The 20,822-nt window shown below is 35.6% G+C and overlaps 2 protein-coding genes across 2 annotated transcripts in view; both read left to right on the top strand.

Moving 5' to 3' along the window:
* GLIPR1L1 (GLIPR1 like 1) overlaps positions 1-1,595 on the top strand; it is a 33,027-nt gene extending 31,432 nt beyond the window's left edge. The window contains exons 5-6 of the mRNA XM_004752402.3: positions 1,337-1,363; positions 1,452-1,595. Coding sequence (XP_004752459.1) covers positions 1,337-1,363; positions 1,452-1,561 — 137 coding nt within the window. The 3' untranslated portion in view covers positions 1,562-1,595. The remainder of the gene's footprint in view (positions 1-1,336; positions 1,364-1,451) is intronic.
* A 12,366-nt stretch (positions 1,596-13,961) lies between these two features.
* The window catches only part of GLIPR1L2 (GLIPR1 like 2), a 30,755-nt gene continuing 23,894 nt past the window's right edge, over positions 13,962-20,822 (top strand). The window contains exons 1-3 of the mRNA XM_004752403.3: positions 13,962-14,186; positions 16,277-16,522; positions 18,682-18,785. Of these exons, the coding sequence (XP_004752460.1) occupies positions 13,971-14,186; positions 16,277-16,522; positions 18,682-18,785 (566 nt within the window). The 5' untranslated portion in view covers positions 13,962-13,970. The remainder of the gene's footprint in view (positions 14,187-16,276; positions 16,523-18,681; positions 18,786-20,822) is intronic.

The following is a 20,822-nucleotide window of genomic DNA, read 5'->3' as shown; positions in this document are numbered from 1 at the left end:
AAGCAGTTACCGACAATGAATCTCCACGACAGCACCACACAAGCTGCAAAGGTTACAATAAGCTTTGCTACCCGGTAGGAGGTGTTATCCCAACTTGTTTCTCTTCTAATTGTTCAGAAATCACGCAGCTCTTCCTCAACCTTCGCTCTTGCAATTAACCACGAGATAAGTTTATTAGTTCTACAGAGGACCTTGAAATTTTGGTTGGAATTACATATAAATATATTTGTAAAGAATTAACATCTTGGGGATGCCTGGGTGGCTCAGTCAGTTAGGTATCTGCCTTCAGCTTAGGTCATGATCTCAGGGTCCTGGAATCAAGCCCCGCATCAGGTTTCCTGCTCAGTAGTAAGTCTGCATCTTCTTCTTCTCCCTGTTCCTGTTCTTTCTCATTATCTCTGTCTCTGTCTCTGTCTCTCTCCAGTAAATAAATAAGTACATAAATAAATCAATATTAATATCTTTGCTGTGGTATGGTTCCACTTATCTAAGTCCTATGACTGTTGATTTGTGCTTTTTCCTCTTTTTTGTACAAAGAATATATAGCCAATATATAAAAATATATTGGCTATATAAAAATATATTGGCTATATATATATATATATATGTATATATATATATAAAGCTCTCATCATATATATATATATATATATATATATATCTCCAATACAAAAATATAAAGCCAATTTTTAGTTTTGTTGACTTCCTTTTTGAATGATGGGAGCAGATTAACAAGAGACTTTCTCCCCTTACTTTTCTGTAAGGAAACTTTATTTTTTCCTGATAACTATTATATCTAAAGCCTAGAATTATGTTCAATACAGAGTACAAACTCAAAAAGTGAATAAATGAATTAAATTAAATGAATTCTTAATAAACTATAGGATCTTGTTAAATAGAGGAAAAAAATTTAATGACAAAAAGACACAGAGTAAAATTTGGAGCAGGAGCCACACCAGAAACAAATGAGATATTTAATGGAGGGCTCTGGGTACCAAAAAGTCAACATGAGGGAATTACATTCTTTTTCACAGAATTTAAATGGACATGGCAGAATTCTACAAGTAAAGTCAACTACTTTATTTAGTTTTGTCAATTTTAGTGGTTTTTTTCCCTTCAACATGAAAGCTTCTCTAGAAATATCTTATGACATGACTTTCTGGCAGAGGGCATCATATAGATTTTTAAACACTGCAGAATTGGGGGGAGGAAACTTTCATTTTCTTAAGTTAAACTAAGTTTAAAGCCAAACTAAGTTTCCTAAGTTTATCTTATTTAAAAAACCAGAAAAGCAAGTGAATGCCCTTAATTCTATAATTTTTTTTGTCTACCTTAGGTAATAAAGAGCTTGATGAATCTGAAAGTACGTATCAAACTATTTCAATATTGATTCAATTACTTCCTCCCCTTGAAACTAAATGGAGCTTTCAACTGTTGTGTTTTATTGACAGACTATTCAGATTGGAATCCACAAGGGACAGCACCTCAACAGATATCATGTAACCCATTGTGCCTAGTTTCTGTTCTTCTTGATACTATTTTAATGGTCATTTATATATAAGAAAAGTTTCAAATGTGACAATAAATAGTTTATGGCTGAACATAAAACTCTCATCAGTTTAATTCTTTAAAACTTCTACACTCTTGTCTGTTACCTAAATTTAATGTCTGATTTTAACAAAAGATGTATTGAGTATAGAAGGGTAGCAGTAAAAAAAGAAAAAAAATTTTTTTAAATTGTTTTCTCTTTTTTTAAATTCTACATTGCATCAAGAGTCCCACTCTCTAGTTTTCTAGATTTTCATTTTAATTTTTTAATTTTTTTTAAAGATTTTATTTCGTTATTTGACAGAGAGAGATCACAAGTAGGCAGAGAGGCAGGCAGAGAGAGAGAGGAGGAAGTAGGCTCCCTGCTGAGCAGAGAGCCCGATGCGGGGACTCGATCCCAGGACCCTGAGATCATGACCTGAGCCAAAGGCAACGGCTTAACCCACTGAGCCACCCAGGCGCCCCCTAGATTGTCATTTTAATTATAGGACACTTAAAGAACATTTCGGATATCAGGCATTTTCCTTATATTCCAGTAATTTCCTTTAAGAATACCATTAATATTATTCAGAAACAAAATGTTATTAAGGAAAGTTTCAGATAGCATGTAATGTCATAAAATAGTTGGAGAAATGGATGGGAAAAGATTAAATTGATTAGTTTAATTGATTTAATTAATTTAATTGATTAAAGGGAAATCAATTAAATTTTAAACCTCTGAAAAGTAAATGTATGTTCTTTTAGGAGATTTTATTTTAAAATGTGACCTTATAAAATAACAGGATACAGACAGTATAACTTTTAAAACCTACACAACTGTAGTAGAGTTAACACCACCTCTACAAACCAAAGAATCAGTCAATTCTGCCATTTCTTTTGTCTGAAGACAAAAAACAAAAACAAAAAACAAAAGAAACTATTCAATTAATTCAGTTTCAAAAATCAGTTATGTTGAATTGTTGACTTCTATGGGCTAAACTATCTAGATCTTTTTCTTCTCAACTAAAGCAATCACCAACCTCCTCAGATATAAATATTAAAAATCATTTTAAAATTTATTTTTAAACAGACAGTTTTTAGAAAGAGAGATAGAGAGAGCAAGGAGGAGAGGAGCAGAGAGAGAATGTTAAGCAGACTCCTTGCTCAGCATGGGGTCTAACATAGGACTTGATTTCATGACCCTGAAATAATGGCCTGAGAGGAAATTAAGAATTATATGCTAACTCACTAAGCCATCTAGGCACCCCCAAATGTATTTTTAACATGATTGAGAGTTATTTTGTTTATATTGCTAAATACCTAAGTATCTCCACATATGTGGATGATTATTGCTATTCTTTAAAAAAAAAAAAAAAGCCAAATGATTTTATATTTCAAATATGTTTCTATTAGTCAAGGTTCTCCAGAAAAACAGAACCAACAGAGAGAGACAGAGACAAAGAGAGGGGAAAGATTCAATAGAATTGTCTTATATGACCATAAGCTAGCAAGTCTGAAATCTGTAAGGCAAGTTGGCAGGGTGGAAATTCAAGTAAGAGTTGCTGTTGCAGTTTTGTGTCTGAGGTCTTGAAAATCAGGCAGAATTTCTATCATGCAATCTGAAAGCAGAATTCTTTCTTCAGGAAATCTCTTTGCTCTAAATGCCCTCAACTGATTGGATGCAGCCCACCCTCACATGGAGGGTAATCTGTTTTACTTAAGTCAACTGATTGTAAAGTTAATCATATCTAAAAAATAACTTTACAACGATAGCTAGAGTAGTGCTTCACCAAATACTTGCCATCATAGTCTAGCCACACTGACACATAGAGTGTCACCACAGTCTAGCCATACTGATACACTTAAAATTAACTATCACACTGCTATTTGTCATCATCTTTATAGAATCATTATCTTTTCGGTAAACTACTGCTATTTGTTTAACTATTGCATTGTTAAAATTCAGATCCATAATTACTCCTTAACTTGCAGTTTGAAATAAGTGAAAGTTAAGCTGACACATATACATATATTTTGTGTTGTCTTCCTGGATTTTTTGAATTAAATTTTTTCATGAATAATTAAAATATCCTCTGATTTTTAATATAATCATCTCCTTATCTTCTCCAGACACCTTATTCATCCAAAAGCATATTTCCTTAAATCAGATTAACTTAAGTTCTACAGAACACATAAAAAATTAATTTTTATAGATTATATTCTCTGGGGGAGGAGTCAAGATGGCAGAGAAGTAGCAGGCTGAGACTACTTCAGCTAGCAGGAGATCAGCTAGATAGCTTATCTAAAGATTGAAAACACCTACAAATCCAACGGCAGATCGAAGAGAAGAACAGCAATTCTAGAACAGAAAATCAACCACTTTCTGAAAGGTAGGACTGGCGGAGAAGTGAATCCAAAGCAACGGGAAGATAGACCCTGGGGGGAGGGGCCGGCTCCCTGCAAGCGGTGGAGCAACGGAGCACAAAATCAGGACTTTTAAAAGTCTGTTCCACTGAGGGACATTGCTCCAGAGGCTAAACCGGGTGAAGCCCATGCGGGGTCAGCGTGGCCTCAGGTCCCGCAGGGTCACAGAAGGATCAGGGGTGTCTGAGTGTCACAGAGCTTACAGGTATTAGAACGGGGAAGCCAGCTACAGAGACAGAGACAAGGAGTGAGCTCCCAGCTAGGGGTTACCTTGAATGGGTCGCAGGCACGGTGAGCTTGGAGCGCAGCTGGAGGCCACGGAAACAGGAGTAATTGGGCGCGGTTCTCTGAGGGCGCACTGAGGAGTGGGGCCCCGGGCTCTCAGCTCCTCCAGGCCGGAGACCAGGAGGCCGCCATTTGTATTCCCATCCTCCGAAACTCTACAGAAAATGCTCAGGGAACAAAAGCTCCCAAAAGCAAACCCGAGTGGATTATTCAGCCCAGCCCCTGGTAAGGGCGGTGCAATTCACCTGGGGCAAAGACGCTTGAGAATCACTACAACAGGCTCCTCCCCCAGAAGATCAACAAGAAATCCATCCAGGACCAAGTTCACCTACCAAGGAGTGCAGTTTTAATACCAAGGAGAGCAGCAGAATTCCAGAGGAGGAGAAAGCAAAGCACAGAACTCATGGCTTTCTCCCCATGATTCTTTAGTCTTGCAGTTAATTTAATTTTTTTTCTTTTTCAATTTTTTTCTCCTCTTCTGCTAAATTTTTTTTAACTTTTATGCTTTTCTTTTTTAACGTTTTTTAACTAGTTTATCTACTATATATATATTTTTTCTTTTTTATACTTTTTCTTTATTTGTTTTCTTTTTTTAATTGTTTCTTTTCTTTGCTTTTTTTTTTCTTTCCTTCTGAACCTCTTTTTATCCTCTTCCCCCCCTCATGATTTGGGATCTCTTCTGATTTGGTTAAAGCATATTTTCCGGGGGTTGTTGCCACCCTTTGAGTATTTTACTTGCTCCTTCATATACTCTTATCTGGACAAAATGACAAGGCGGAAAAATTCACCACAAAAAAAAAAGAACAAGAGGCAGTACCAAAGGCTATGGAGCTAATCAATACAGACATTGGTAATATGTCAGATCTAGAGTTCAGAATGACGATTCTCAAGGTTCTAGCCAGCCTCAAAAAAGGCATGGAAGATATTAGAGAAACCCTCTCGGGAGATATAAGAGCCCTTTCAGGAGAAATAAAAGAACTAAAATCTAACCAAGTTGAAATAAAAAAAGCTATTAATGAGGTGCAATCAAAAATGGAGGCTCTCACTGCTAGGATAAATGAGGCAGAAGAAAGAATTAGTGATATAGAAGACCAAATGACAGAGAATAAAGAAGCTGAGCAAAAGAGGGACAAACAGCTACTGGACCTCGAGGGGAGAATTCGAGAGATAAGTGACACCATAAGATGAAACAACATTAGAATAACTGGGATTCCAGAAGAAGAAGAAAGAGAGAGGGAGCAGAAGGTATACTGGAGAGAATTATTGGAAAGAATTTCCCCAATATGGCAAAGGAAACAAGCATCAAAATCCAGGAGGTGCAGAGAACCCCCCTCAAAATCAATAATAGGTCCACACACTGTTACCTAATAGTAAAATTTACAAGACTTAGTGACAAAGAGAAAATCCTGAAAGCAGCCCGGGAAAAGAAGTCTGTAACATACAATGGTAAAAATATTAGATTGGCAGCAGACTTATCCACGGAGACCTGGCAGGCCAGAAAGAGCTGGCATGATATATTCAGAGCACTAAACGAGAAGAACATGCAGCCAAGAATACTATATCCAGCTAGGCTATCATTGAAAATAGAAGGAGAAATTAAAAGCTTCCAGGACAAACAAAAACTGAAAGAATTTGCAAACACCAAACCAGTTCTACAGGAAATATTGAAAGGGGTCCTCTAAGCAAAGAGAGAGCCTAAAAGTAGTAGATCAGAAAGGAACAGAGACAATATACAGTAACAGTCACCTTATAGGCAATACAATGGCACTAAATTCATATCTCTCAATAGTTACCCTGAATGTTAATGGGCTAAATGCTCCAATCAAAAGACACAGGGTATCATAATGGATAAAAAAACAAAACCCATCTATATGTTGCCTCCAAGAAACTCATTTTAAGCCTGAAGACACCTCCAGATTTAAAGTGAGGGGGTGGAAAAGAATTTACCATGCTAATGGACATCAGAAGAAAGCAGGAGTGGCAATCCTTATATCAGATCAATTAGATTTTAAGCCAAAGACTATAATAAGAGATGAGGAAGGACACTATATCATACTCAAAGGATCTGTCCAACAAGAAGATCTAACAATTTTAAATATCTATGCCCCCAACATGGGAGCAGCCAACTATATAAACCAATTAATAACAAAATCAAAGAAACACATCAACAATAATACAATAATAGTAGAGGACTTTAACACTTCCCTCACTGAAATGGACAGATCATCCAAGCAAAAGATCAATAAGGAAATAAAGGCCTTAAATGACACACTGGACCAGATGGACATCACAGATATATTCAGAACATTTCATCCCAAAGCAACAGAATACACATTCTTCTCTAGTGCACATGGAACATTCTCCAGAATAGATCCCATCCTGGGTCCTAAATCAGGTCTCAACCGGTATCAAAAGATTGGGATCATTCCCTGCATATTTTCAGACCACAATGCTCTGAAGCCAGATCTCAATCACAAGAGGAAATTTGGAAAGAACCCAAACACATGGAGACTAAACAGCATCCTTCTAAAGAATGAATGGGTCAACCAGGAAATTAAAGAATTGAAAAATTTCATGGAAACAAATGATAATGAAAACTCAACGGTTCAAAATCTGTGGGACACAACAAAGGCAGTCCTGAGAAGAAAATATATAGCAGTACAAGCCTTTCTCAAGAAACAAGAAAGGTCTCAGGTACACAACCTAACCCTACACTTAAAGGAGCTGGAGAAAGAACAAGAAAGAAAGCCTAAACCCAGCAGGAGAAGAGAAATCATAAAGATCAGAGCAGAAATCAATGAAATAGAAACCAAAAAAAACAATAGAACAAATCAACGAAACTAGGAGCTGGTTCTTTGAAAGAATTAATAAGATAGATTATATTCTCTGATTTTGAAGAAATATTTCTCAGAATATTAAATTGGCACTGCTATGGAAACTTGCAAGTAGTGGTATTTCTTAGAAAAGGGGGTCTCTATTTGCAGAGTTCTCTACGCTGAAGTGTGAACAGAAGCTTGGTAGCTGGAGTGCCTCTGCCTTTCTGAGTGGGGCTTCCTCTCATTGCCAAGAAGAAAAATTCTGGGTCAAAGAGTTGTCTTTTCTATTCCTTATGATCATATCCCTAGGCTTTTCAAAGGACATGTTGGGAGGGCTGACATCATTAGCCATTCTTTTACTCTGAGAAAATCTTGTTCTTAATAGTGACCTTAAGTAATTAACCCTCCTATGTCACTCAGTTTGCCATTACTATACAAACTGCTCTGGGTTTGGCCTTTTCAATTTACTGAAGGCACTTAACTCGGAATCTAAACAGTGCATTCTTTTCGGGGGATCCTCTTCTCCTACTAGGGTATCTTTGAAATTCCCACAAATTTGACTAATCACTTGCCGGTAAACTCATCAGACTCATCAGTCGTAGCTGGGCCAGGTTTATCACATTCCTACCCCTTGGGAAGGATCATAAACAGATGGCTTTAAACAGCAGTCTCTATAGTTTTTTGATTATGTATCCTTATCAGTAAAATAGACAGATAGACCGATAGATAGACTGGTCAACAGTCCTGCTTTGCCTGGGACTGAGGAGTTTTCAAGGACACAAAAAAACAGACCAAACCCAGGGCATTCCCTAACAAGTCAGGGAGTTGGTGACTCTATACTGGTGGCTCAGTGGGCTGGGCCTCAGCCTTTGGCTTGGGTCCTGGTCTCAGGGTCCTGGTATTGAGCCCCGCATCGGGCTCTCTGCTTGCCGGGGAGCCTGCTTTCCTCTCTCTCTACCTGCCTTTCTGCCTACTTGTGATCTCTCTCTCTGTCAAATAAATAAAATCTTTTTTAAAAACGTATACATATATCATTTAATTACATGTATTATGTGTAGTTTTATAATAGAGCAATATACATTTTAAATACTCAAAAACTGAACCTGAAAGGGATCACATAATAATGAATTTAAAAATAGGTGCTAAAGAGAGGTTTGTACCAGGACGATGATAAGAATCAACTGATACTCGGGATACCTGGGTGCTTCAGTCAGTTAAGCATCTGTCATAGGCTCAGGTCATGAGCCCAGGGTCCTGGGATTGAGTCCCTCATCAGGCTCCTTGCTTAGCCTATAGCCTGCTTCTCCCTCTGCCTGCCACTCCCCCTGCTTGTTCTCTCTTTTTTTCCTGTCTCTCTGACAAATAATTTAAAAAAAAAAAAAAAAGAATCAATTGATACTGTTTGTTTGCACTTGTGTCTTTACAACTATAATTAACCTGTAATTTCCTTTCAGCAAGACATGTGATCATCTGCTAATGGTTGGCTTAGTTAAAACCAGGTAATATACTCTGTAATTAAATCTACGCAGGTTGATATACTGCACAAAAGAAATAAAAAAAATCCCCAAATCATCACTCCCTGTAGAACTCCCATTTTCCCTCAGGAAAGCTATATACCATTTGCCATTGCTCTCTGTCAAAAAATGCCAAGGACTCACCTGTACACACTGGATTTGCTCCTTATCAAAATAATTCAATAAATATGTATTAAAAATGCATAACGTGCCTGACACCATACTATTGGTTAAAAATTTATTTTAGTTCTTGTCAATATAAGCAAAAATGAGGTACTGTTTATTAATAGTATTAATTTAATAATAGTAATACCTAACACTAAGTAAGGTTTACAACGTGCCAAGTACTAAGTGCTTCACATATAATAATTATATAGTCCTCTTAATCCTGTGAGGTAGATGCTATTACTTTCCATTTCTTGAACTACTAATAGGTTTAAACATATTTTTATAAACTTCATTCAGATTTACAGATATATTTTTTGAGCGTTAAGATGGTGTGAGGGAAGACTTTCCTTTGGTCAAGGAGTCCTAGGAGTCATTGCATATATACAACCACTCTAAATAAATACTGACCTCAAGAATACAAACATAATATAAATTTAGGAGTCAAAATTTCATATAAATATTCCCAGATTTATATTCAATTTTATGCTTTTGACTTTTAGATAGAGGTATACTATATTTTATTTCCTGAGGTCTAAACTCTTCCTGGAAGCTGGTTATATACAGTAAAATTTTATCTATATGTGAGAATGATAGGTGCAACATGAAATTTCCACAGTTTCTGGCCTTTTTTTTTTTTTTTAATCAATTGCCTACTTATCTCCTTTATTTTTCTAATTGTGTTGGTCATTTTCTTAGGAATTTTAAATGATTCTTAAATGTATCTTGATGGCACATCCATGATTTTAATCCTTTGATATTTATCTAGCTGATAAATATCAACTCAGTTGTTTTCTATTTACATTTTAATGAACTAACATCCATCTTTCCATTTGGGAATGTTCATCTTATTTGTGCATCATTTTGGTTTTTCTCTTATAATGGTTCTCATGCACCATTATTATAATTTGAATTTTTGGAATTATAGAACAGATCAATCAAGTGAAGACTGACATAAAAGTGAAAGAATAAGAGTAAAGTAAAAACAGCATGTCTCCTCAATAATATCTCTACGGACAACAAAATAATCTTTGGCCTATTGCATGATCATTCTTCTTAAGTGTACATAAAAAATGTATTTTTAAACTTGTTAGTTTTTATCAAAATCAGAGTGTGAATTAGAGTATTTTTCCCTAAAATTTCAATCACAATGTACAGAAACTGAAAACAATCCTAAAGACATCTGAGATAAGCAAGAGACTTAAAGTCTGTATTCTAAAATTACCCATACTTTTCAAGTGAAGACAATATCTCTGTAGACACAACAGAAAAGTAAATCAGTATTCAAAAAGAACATCTGCAGCAGAACTTTAGTAAAATAAATAATTTAGTGATAATTTATTTTTCACATTGCTTGTAAAGAAATAGATTATTCTGTCAATACACTTTAACAATTCCAATGCCTTCAAGAAATTTAATGAGTTAAATTATATCACCACTTTCAAGATTAAACAAGTTAAAACTCTTTGAGGGCTAGATGAATAGGCTAAAATTTCAAAATTCAAAAAGTCACAAGCTATAAGAACTTATGAGAAAATGAACATCTTTTAGTACCACTGGGGAGAAGAATTTCCTTTCCTATTCATGGTCCTTCTGGCTTGACTAAGAATCAAATTGTCATGAGACAGATTAACAAAAGAAAATCAAACTTGATTTTGTATGTATGGGGAATCCAAACAGACACAGAAATTCCAAAGACAGGCAAAATAAGGTATATATATCATTCTGAACTAGGGAGAAGGGAACAGCAATCTGGATCTCAAAGAGAAAAAGTGCAATTCACAGGAAGATCAAAAAGTAAATGTATAATAAATGTTTGCTGGACCTTTCAAAAACAAGGGGACAAAAAAAAAAAAAAAAAAAAAACCAAGGGGACATAGAAGACTTTGATCAAACAGACCCTGCTAGGTTCCTCCCTGTCTATCAAAACTAGGTCATAGTATAATGTAGTAATCTATGGCAATAACTCTCTTCCTGGAGCAGTCCTCTATCTAAATTCTTCATAGAGACCTCACAGTTGCAGGGAGATAAAGAGCTTTTCCTGAATCTGATGGGTTTTGATTGTTTTTGAACTCAAACTAGTCTTCATGCCAAAGTGTCCCATCTTGGGATGCCCTGCCCAAGTCCTCTGATATAGACTCTGTGATTTTAATACATAAAATGTTAAACAGTGGTTAAATAATCCTCAAATATAACATACCCCTTTAAATTTTTTGAAAAATGTATTTTAGAATCTAATACATTTGAAATGTTTCTTGTATGAAGTACATAATGTGGACCAATTCACTGAAAGACTGAATATTTTGCAAAACATTCTCAGCAAACCCAACCTCTTTCTGCACAAAAAAAAAAAACTACCTGGATTTATGGGCCCTTCCTCTGTACTTCCATTTTAGTCACTTGGGTTTAAAAACTAGCTCTACCATATACTGGCTGGTGACTTTAGACCAATTACGTGACCTCTTTTTCTGAGTTTTCCATCTGTTAATCAGATAATCATAGTGTCTGTTTCTCAAACATTTATGATTTAAATGAATTGATATTTTCCCAGCATTTTAAATAGCCCCAGATAGTTCTGGAAACACTAATGACAATTATACAATACTGTGAATGTAGCTGCCACTGAATTTTACACTAAAAATGGTTAAAATGGTAAATTTTATGGTAATGTGTATTTTACCACAATAAAAAAATTTAAAAAATAAAATAGTGCCTGTAACAAAATAAGAATTTTTAAAATAAACTAAAAGTAGCATTTACTGGGGCACCTAGGTGGCTTAGTTGATTGAGCATCTGATATCAGCTGGAGTCATGATCTCTGGGTCCTGAGATGGAGCCAGCATCAGGCTCCAAACTCAATGGGGAATCTACTTCTTCATCTCCCTCTCCCTTTGCCCCTTCCCCTGCTCATGTTCTCTCTCTCTCTCTTTCTAAAATAAGTAAAATCTTTTTCAAAAATAGCATTTACTACTCTGCATCATAATTATTAGTTTATTTGAATCACCCATAACTAAAAGATTCATATGGATAGACTACATATTTAGTTTGTTCAGACTACATATTTAGTTTGTAACTTTAACACCTATAAGGGACTCAGACATATAGGAGGTCCTAAAGAAATACCTGTGACTGAATGTGGTGTCCAGCAATAGGTTGCCTAAGAGACAGTAACTTCCTTCTTAGTATAACTATTTAAGGAGAAGTATAATGATCTCCTATTAGTGATGTGTCAGAGCGTCTGACCAATACATAGGACTAGTAAAATTGTCTAAAATTTCTTCCTAATCTAAGATTGCATTATACTACTTATCTTGTGCCTTGATACAGCAATTTTCATAATCTAACAACAGTACCAACATAATAAAGGAATTCCATCTTTCACCACATGCCACCTCCATCCCTGTTTTAGTACCTGCTTGTACTAAAACAGTTGTAGTCTTTTCAGATATCCTGGTATAATTACATGCTCTTTTCCCTTTGCTTAGAATGTGCTCTGTCACGTGTATGCTTCATATTCTTGCAGTTACGTTCTCTAGAAAGGCTTCCATGGTCCTCATAAAGGGTGTTAATTGTCCCATACATGCTGCAACAACATTTTGGTTTTATTTTTATCACATGTTAATAGAGTTACCAATTTGCTAGTTCTCTAAACTATAGGCTATTTGGCGGCAGAGTCTGGGTCTTTCTCAATTATCTAACACATTGCCTGGTAATAAACACTTATTAGAAGTATAACAGCATGAATGAAACCATCTTGTGAGGTCTACTGCTTTCAGTTGTATACATCATCATTTTTTAAAAGATTATTTATTTTAGAGAAAAAGAGACACAGAGCAAGACCATGACAGGAGGGGGAGAGGAAGAGAATCTCAAGCTGACTCCCCACTGAAAGGGGAGCCCAAGTTGAGACTTGATCCCACCATCCCAGATCATGACCTGAGCAGAAACCAAGAGTCAGAGGCTTAACCCACTGACCCACCCAGGTGCCCCTGTACACTGTAATTTTTAAAGCACATTTTAAAATATATTTTGACCAGCCAGATGCCAATGCTTTCTTTGTGGCAAACTTCTGTCCCAGTGTCCCTGATTTCAAATACCTCTTCAATGCTATGGAGCACGGTTGGTTATATGCAAATGTGTATCCCAAGCCAAATATGTGCTTTTATTTTGTGCCTAGAACTTATATTCCTCAAAGCAAGTTTTCTTCAGCAAAATGTTTGAACGCAAAGAGACCAAGCCAAAATCTGCTAAGACACTAGCCATTTTGCCTGAAAGAAAGAAATGAAAACAAAAAATGAGTTCTTACCAACTGTGAACAAGACAATTTGTCAGAGATGATGAACTCTGATATTATAGGCTGTCTATACAGATCTGGTGAGATGAAATGAAAATACTTTAACCTTAGGAGAACTTGATGTTTTCTACTCTACCCCCTACAAGCTAAGCTTTCCAGTCTTCCATTTATTCTGTGGTTCCTCACAAAAGATTATTAAAACACTAACAGAAAAATCTCAGTGAGGAAGTCTGAATTAAAGAGGAAATGCCTTTGTCCATGAGGATAAGAAAGGGTGCATCCCGCACTAAATTTTCAACTCAAGAGGCAAGAATGGAAGAAAAAGATCTACTGAATTTTCAACAGTATCAAAGAAGAATGCTCATTTCCCCTTGCATAATTAGAAAGTTCCTCAAACACGTTCATTATTCAGCAACTGGCATTCAGTACAGATGGCTCATTAATAAACGATGACACATCATGTGATATCAGAAATCAACTTTGGATAATATTTAGTTTTAGTTTTTGTTTTTTTAAAGATTTTATTTTTTATTTGACAGAGAGATCACAAGGAGGCAGAGCGGCAGGCAAAGAGAGAGAGAAGGAAACAGGCTCCCCGCTGAGCGGAGGGTGGATGTGGGACTCGATGTGGGGCTCGATGTGGGGCCAGATCCCAGGACCCTCGGATCATGACCCGAGCCAAAGGCAGAGGCTTTAACCCACTGAGCCACCCAGGTGCCCCATATTTAGTTAGCTTAGTTTAGTGAAAAGCCTGTACTCCTTTGACTCAAGCCTTTCTTCGGTTAGTTCTGCAGATTGCTATGACTCTCTGCCCCTAAACCTAGGACTTTGTTACCGCTTCTCCCTAAGCACCTCCAAAAGCAGGCCCAGCTTGCGTAGGTCGGGGTGTGGCTTGGAAGGGGCGGGCTGGCGCGTGCGCACTGGCCTGTCTGCGACGGGTGGGCCATGGAGGGTCCAAGGCCCTTTGCGCGGGAATGGTGCGCCCAATCACTTCCCCTGATGCGAGGAGGCATTTTGAGGCTGTGGCTTCTACTGCTGGATTTCGGTTTGAACGCGACACTTCCTCACGAAGAGGATGTACACTTTATCAATGAGTACGTGAACCTCCACAATGAGCTCCGGGGCAACGTCCTCCCCCGAGGGTCTAACTTGCGCTTCATGGTGAGGCTCTAAGGCGGTTACCCAAACCAACAACCTCCTTGTCACAATGCCACCCCTCAACCTCAGAACCCGGGCACGGTTTCACTGAGGTTGACGGATCGCGGGGAACAGCACTTTTAGTTTGGGTTTAAAAAATACCCTCAGATAAAAAACATGTCACTCTTCACACACGGTTATTGCCAAGATTTTGCACAGTACTGGGATTTGTAGAAGTACTCAGCTGAGGGATTGTCTCAGTCACCCATCCCAGCCCTGGCCTTGATTTTGCATTCCCTTACAATGTTGTTCTTCCTTTTTCCTCCATTTTCCCCTCCTATTTCCATTTTACACCTCATCAACTGTTCTCTTGCTACTAGTCTTTGTGACTGTCATTTAAATAAATATTCTCTTACCAGGCAATTAGGAGCTTCCAATTTATATTATTAAATGATATTACAAGGACTGTTTCCATAGACATAAGTTTTTTCTTCCCTCTGGATTAGTTCCTTAGACAAATTCGAGAAATAGGATAAATAAATTAAGGGTATGGTATTTTAAATTTATATGATATATAGCAATTGCTCTTCTAAAGGACTATGCAAAATTAAGCAAATACCAGCAGTGTATTAAAAAGTATTATCCCATAACACAGCCATGGGAAGCAATGACTAAATGCTTACAAACTTGGACTTGAGAGTTGGACTTCCTGGATTTAAATCCAGGCTCCACAGTTTACTGACTCTAAGTAGCTATAAGTAAACTACTTAACTTTTTTGTGTTTCAGTTACTTCCTTTGTGTGATAAAAGCAATAATTATGCATAAGTCATGGGATTATTGTGAACACTGAGTGAGATAATGCTTAGAAAACACTTAGAATAGGGACTAGTACATAGTAGCATGTGATATATAAACAATATGCAAAACAAAGCAATAGAAGGATAGTCCTTGGAGCATTGTTTGCAGATGGAAAGCTGTCTAAAAGGTCATTAATAGGGGAATGGTAACAGGTGTTATAAAATATCCATATTGGGGAATAATACTGTGCTGACTTTATAAAACTTGGGTAGATCTAGTTATGCTAAAATGGAACAATCTCTCTTAAGTGAAAACTGCGAAGTTGAAGGCCAGTTATATTGTGTATGGCATGATTACAATAGTATAGAAAAAAAATCACCCAATACCTACCTACCACATCCCTGCTTATATCTTATATTTGAATATGTTTGTTTATGTATATATACAGAGATAGAGAAATGTATACATAAGCAATATTTTTTAACAATTTTTACCTTTGGGGAGGAAAGTACGAGGGATATTCTAAAGAAATATTTGTTTTCTATATTTTCTATATGTATAATCTATGAAATTAAGAAAACTCAAAGGAAATCTTGGTATTCGTTTTTAGAAACGTTTATTTTCAGATATATTGGAGCATGTACAAACCATTTTGATTTTACAACTTTTTTGTTGATTTATCTAAATGTACAGTGAACTTAATGAGTCTCAAAATAGTGAAAAAATTACACAATTCTGAATATTTCTAGATAGGTAACAAGGGAACAGTATCTTGTGATATTTTCTTATATTTCTGAGACTATCCACAAAACTTTACATGTGCATCTTTTATAATATTCAGCAAGTACAACTATGTGTTAAAATTTTATATTTATAAAATATAGAAGACAAAATTTATGCCTGACTTTGTATTTTATTCCCCACATTACAATAGTTTGCATATACTCAGTATTCAATAAATAGTTCTTGGATGAATACTTTAAATTATTGTATTATTATGTAGAAAAGGAATGAGATTAAAAGTATATATTCTGAACAGAATACATGTTAGAGTGTATAACCATTTGCATCATCTAACAATATGATTTTTAAATTACAATTAGATAGATAGTCCTTTGCCTCAGGAAATACTTATTTCATTTATGATTAACTCAAGAACATTTTCCCCCATAGAAATTCTACCAACAAGCTCATAAGCACAGTTTTGAATTGTTTTCCTTAAACAGAATATGAGAACTCAAGGAAAATAATTTAGAGAACAAGAAAAAAAATGCTCATTATTATTATTTTTTCTTTGCTTTTTGCATTTTTTCAGACTTGGGATACAGCTTTGTCACGGACTGCTAGAGCATGGGGGAAAAAATGTATCCTTGACCATAATAATCATTTAGAAGAACTAAACATGGCCCATCCTGTATTTAATGGTATTGGTGAAAATATATGGGTCGGACCTGAAAATGAATTCACTGCAAGTATTGCTATCAGAAGTTGGTATGAAGAGAGGAAAAGGTACAATTTTGAAAATGACAGTTGCTCTAGTGACTGTTCTAATTATAAACAGGTATCTAATTTTTATATTAATTCAATAGACTCCTTAATTGCGTTCTATGAAGTTTTTGATTATGTTTCAATTTTATAAATAACCTCAAATGGTAAAGTTACTACTTCTCATAGAATCAAAATTCTAATCAGTCCTAGATCTTCAAAATGTCTGTGATTGCATCTATTATGTGAACCATACAGTTAAAACATTCCTTTAAATGTAGTAAATCTCATTTCCATACCCAAAAATGAAAGGTGCTTTTCTAAAAGTAATACACACTGGAAAAGGAAGAAACTAACAAAAATTATTTTTAAATTATTGACTATAGACATAAGTAAAGAACTTCTTATTTTTTGCACAGATCTGTACACATACTACTATATAGCTGATTGATTAAAACATTTTAAGTGCAAATTAATGATGTTGTTTTCCTGTCTCATCTAACAATCCACCTTTACACTTTATACTCCAGCAATACTGAACCACTTGTTATTTCCTCTATATACACTTGTTATTTCACTGTCACATTATTTATAATCTTTATACTGTGCTGAGTACAGAGAGTTATCTTACACATACATTCTCAACACAACAAGAACATAACATTATTTTGGTTTTCCATAAATATTTATATCAGGAATCAAGAAATAATTGGATTAATTTCCAAGGTGGTTTAAGGGATGATTATTTTAAAAAAAAAAAGAGATGATTATTTTTCAATCAATAGACTATGATGTCATGTTTTATGCAGAACTTAAAATCCTATGATTTTGTCATGTTAAATTCGTATCTAAGTTCCATCGAATGAATCGTGTTTCAAAGCTGTTTGATCCATTCTTTCTTCCAGAAAGTTAGAATGGTTCTCCATTGTTTTGCTCATATCAAAGTCAGACTCCTTAATACGATTTTAATAATCCCAGTAAATTAACCAAGTCTACTCCATGATCTTGTCCTGTTATTTTTTCCTCTTTAATTCTGATATCCTAGAGATTTTTGTTTCCTGTTTTTTACCTGCTTAATTCCATTTCAACTACTGCTGACATTCTCTTCTCTATTCTTTTAATATATCACTCTGTTTCTTTAAGAATTGTTTTTTTAAATTTAATTTTTTTTCAGTGCTCCAAGATTCATTGTTTATGCACCACACCCAGTGCTCCATGCAATATGTGCCCTCCTTAATACCCACCACCAGGCTCACTCAAGCCCCCATCCCCCTCCCCTCCAAAACCCTGGGTTTGTTTCTCAGAGTCCACAGTCTCTCATGGTTCATCGCCCTCTCCAATTTCCCCCAACTCACTTCTCCTCTCCAACTCCCAATGTCCTCCACGTTATTCCTTATGCTCCACAAGTAAGTGAAACCATAAGAATTTTTTTAATTCTTTTTTTAAAAATTCTCATTTTTTTATTCTTTATTCTTTTATTTTTTCTTTATTTTTTAATTCTCATTTTTTAAAACCACTAAAGCTTAGGATAAGGAGAAAAGGATACCAGAAACTGTTTCTCTCTTCCACAGATGTTAACAGACAAAACAAGTACTTTTTTTGTTACGTGGAAGTATTTGAAATACTAAAGTCCTACAGAGAATTTCTGGAATATCTTCAATCATTCTCATATTGTCACTCCAATTCAAGACATGTTTTTCTTTTTATATAAACCAGCTCTTTTATACATTTTTTTAAATTGCAGGTCCAGACTCTATTTTATTTTATAATGGAATTTCCTCAACAAAAGAAGAGAAATGCTGACTGCATTCAGTTACCCTCTTCTCTTATATTGCTTTTCCATCCTTTCTATAATCTTGATGTCATTTTTCTCCTTTCCAGTCACAACTTCCAGTATTCCAAAACTTCTCTTTTCCTTGTTCCTCTCTGTGAATAACCTAGAACTCTCAGATTCAACAGGAGTTTGAAAATTGATTCAAGGTGTAAAACTCTCTGGATCAGTGTTTCTCAAACTCTTTATCCTAAGGCAGAACCTGCTAAAGGTTTCCTAAATAGAGTTTGGGAAATGCTTCCCTAAATTTATGAGAATTCTCTACCTGCATCCAAATAGAGAATACTTCATATTCCTTAAATTGCTTGGTTAACAGTTCCTTGTGAATTGACCATATTATTGTTTATAACATGACAGTAAATGTTTAGAATCAAATTTTGTTTCCTTTGAAAATTTTATTTTAGCTTGTTTGGGACACATCTTACAAAGTTGGTTGTGCTGCTACTTCATGTACAAGAGTTGGACATATTAGATATGGAGTAATTTTCATATGCAACTATGCACCAGGGTAAGTTGTTTTAAATTTTAAAAAGAATATAAAAATAAATCGGGAATTTTTCAAGGTTAAATTTTCCTAACTTTCAAAATATTCTTCTAAATGTCTTTGTGCACTATAAAAGAATTAAATGTAAGATTCTAAAGATTTTAGGGTGCCTGGGTGGCTCAGTGGGTTAGGGCCTCTGTCTTCGGCTCAGGTCATGATCCCAGGGTCCTGGGTTCGAGCCCCACATCGGGCTCTCTGCTCAGCAGGGAGCCTGCTTCCTCCTCTCTCTGCCTGCCTCTCTGCCTACTTGTGATCTCTGTCTGTCAAATAAATAAATAAAATCTTTAAAAAAAAAAAAGATTCTAAAGATTTTAAATTGAAATAGTTTCAATTCTATATTGAAAAAAGTCATATTTTGGGCATATTGATTTAACATACAAATTAGCCAAGGATTACTTCCTTAAAGAATTTTAACTTTGTGAATGGTGCAAGTGAATGGTTGAGTTTCATTCTTCTATACATAGCTGTCCAATTTTCCCAGCACCATTTATTGAAGAGACTGTCTTTTTTCCACTGTATATTTTTTTTCCTGCCCTGTCAAAGATTATTTGACCATAGAGTCGAGGGTCCATATCTGGGCTCTCTACTCTGTTCCACCAGTCTGTGTATCTGTTTTTGTGCCAGTACCATGCTGTCTTGATGATCACAGCTTTGTAGTAAAGCTTGAAATCAGGCAATGTGATGCCCCCAGCTTTGTTTTTCTTTTTCAACATTTCCTTAGTGATTTGAGGTCTTTTCTAGTTCCATACAAATTTTGGGATTATTTGTTCCAGCAGTTTGAAAAATGCTGGTGGAATTTTGGTCGGGATGGCATTGAAAGTATAGATTGCTCTGGGCAGTATAGACATTTTAACAATGTTTATTCTTCCTATCCATGAGCATGGAATGGTCTTCCATCTTTTTGTGTCTTCTTCAATTTCTTTCATGAGTGTTCTGTAGTTCCTCGAGTACAGATCCTTTACCTCTTTGGTTAGGTTTATTCCAAGGTATCTTATGGTTCTTGGTGTTATAGTAAATGGAATAGATTCTCTAATTTCCCTTTCTATATTATCATTGCTAGTGTATAAGAAAGTAACTGATTTCTGTATATTGATTCTGTATCCTGCCACATTACTGAATTGCTATACGAGTTCCAGTAGTTTGGGGGTGAAGTATTTGTGTTTTTCATAAAAAGTTTCATGCCATTGGTGAAGAGAGAGAGTTTGACTTCTTTGCCAATTTGTATTTCTTTGCCAATTTGTATTTGCCAACCTTGTATTTCTCTTCATTGTCTGATTGCTGTTGCTAGGACTTCTAGTACTATATTAAACAACAGTGGCAAGGGTGGGCATTCTTTTCGTGTTCCTGATCTCAAAGGGGAGGCTGTCAGCTTTTCCCCATTGAAAATTATATTCTCTGTGGGTTTTCATAGATAGATTTTATGAAGTTAAAGAATGTTCCCTCTGTCCATACTTGGAAGAATTTTAATCAGGAACAGATGCTATATTTTGTTAAATGTTTTTTTTTTTAATCAGTTGAACCCAAAATGGATGAAAGACCTCAACATGAGTCAGGAATCTATCAAAATCTTAGAGGAGAGAATATAGGTAGTAATCTTTTTGACACGAGGTACAGCAACCTCTTTCAAGACTTGTCTCCAAAAGCAAAGGAAACAAAAGCAAAAATGAACTTTGGGGACTTGATCAAAATAGAAAGCTTCTGCACAACAAAGGGAACAGTCAACAAAACAAAGAGGCAACCCAGGGAATGGGAGAAGATATTCACAAAGGACACTACAGACAAAGGGCTTATATCCAAGATCTATAAAGAACTCCTCAAATACAACACCCAAATAATAGATAATCACGTGAAAAAATGGGCAGAAGATATGAACAGACACTTCTCCAAAGAAGATATACAAATGGCTAACAGACACATGAAAAAATGTTCATCATCATTAGTCATCAGGGAAATTCAAATTAAAACCTCATTGAGATACCACATTACGCCAGTTAGAATGGC

The sequence above is a fragment of the Mustela putorius genome, unplaced genomic scaffold, assembly GCF_011764305.1.
Source record: "Mustela putorius furo isolate JIRA1106 unplaced genomic scaffold, ASM1176430v1.1 tig00003911_pilon_pilon_pilon, whole genome shotgun sequence".
Lineage (NCBI taxonomy): Eukaryota > Metazoa > Chordata > Mammalia > Carnivora > Mustelidae > Mustela > Mustela putorius.
Note: the sequence above shows the minus strand (reverse complement) of the source record. Positions and strands in the feature narration are given on the sequence as shown.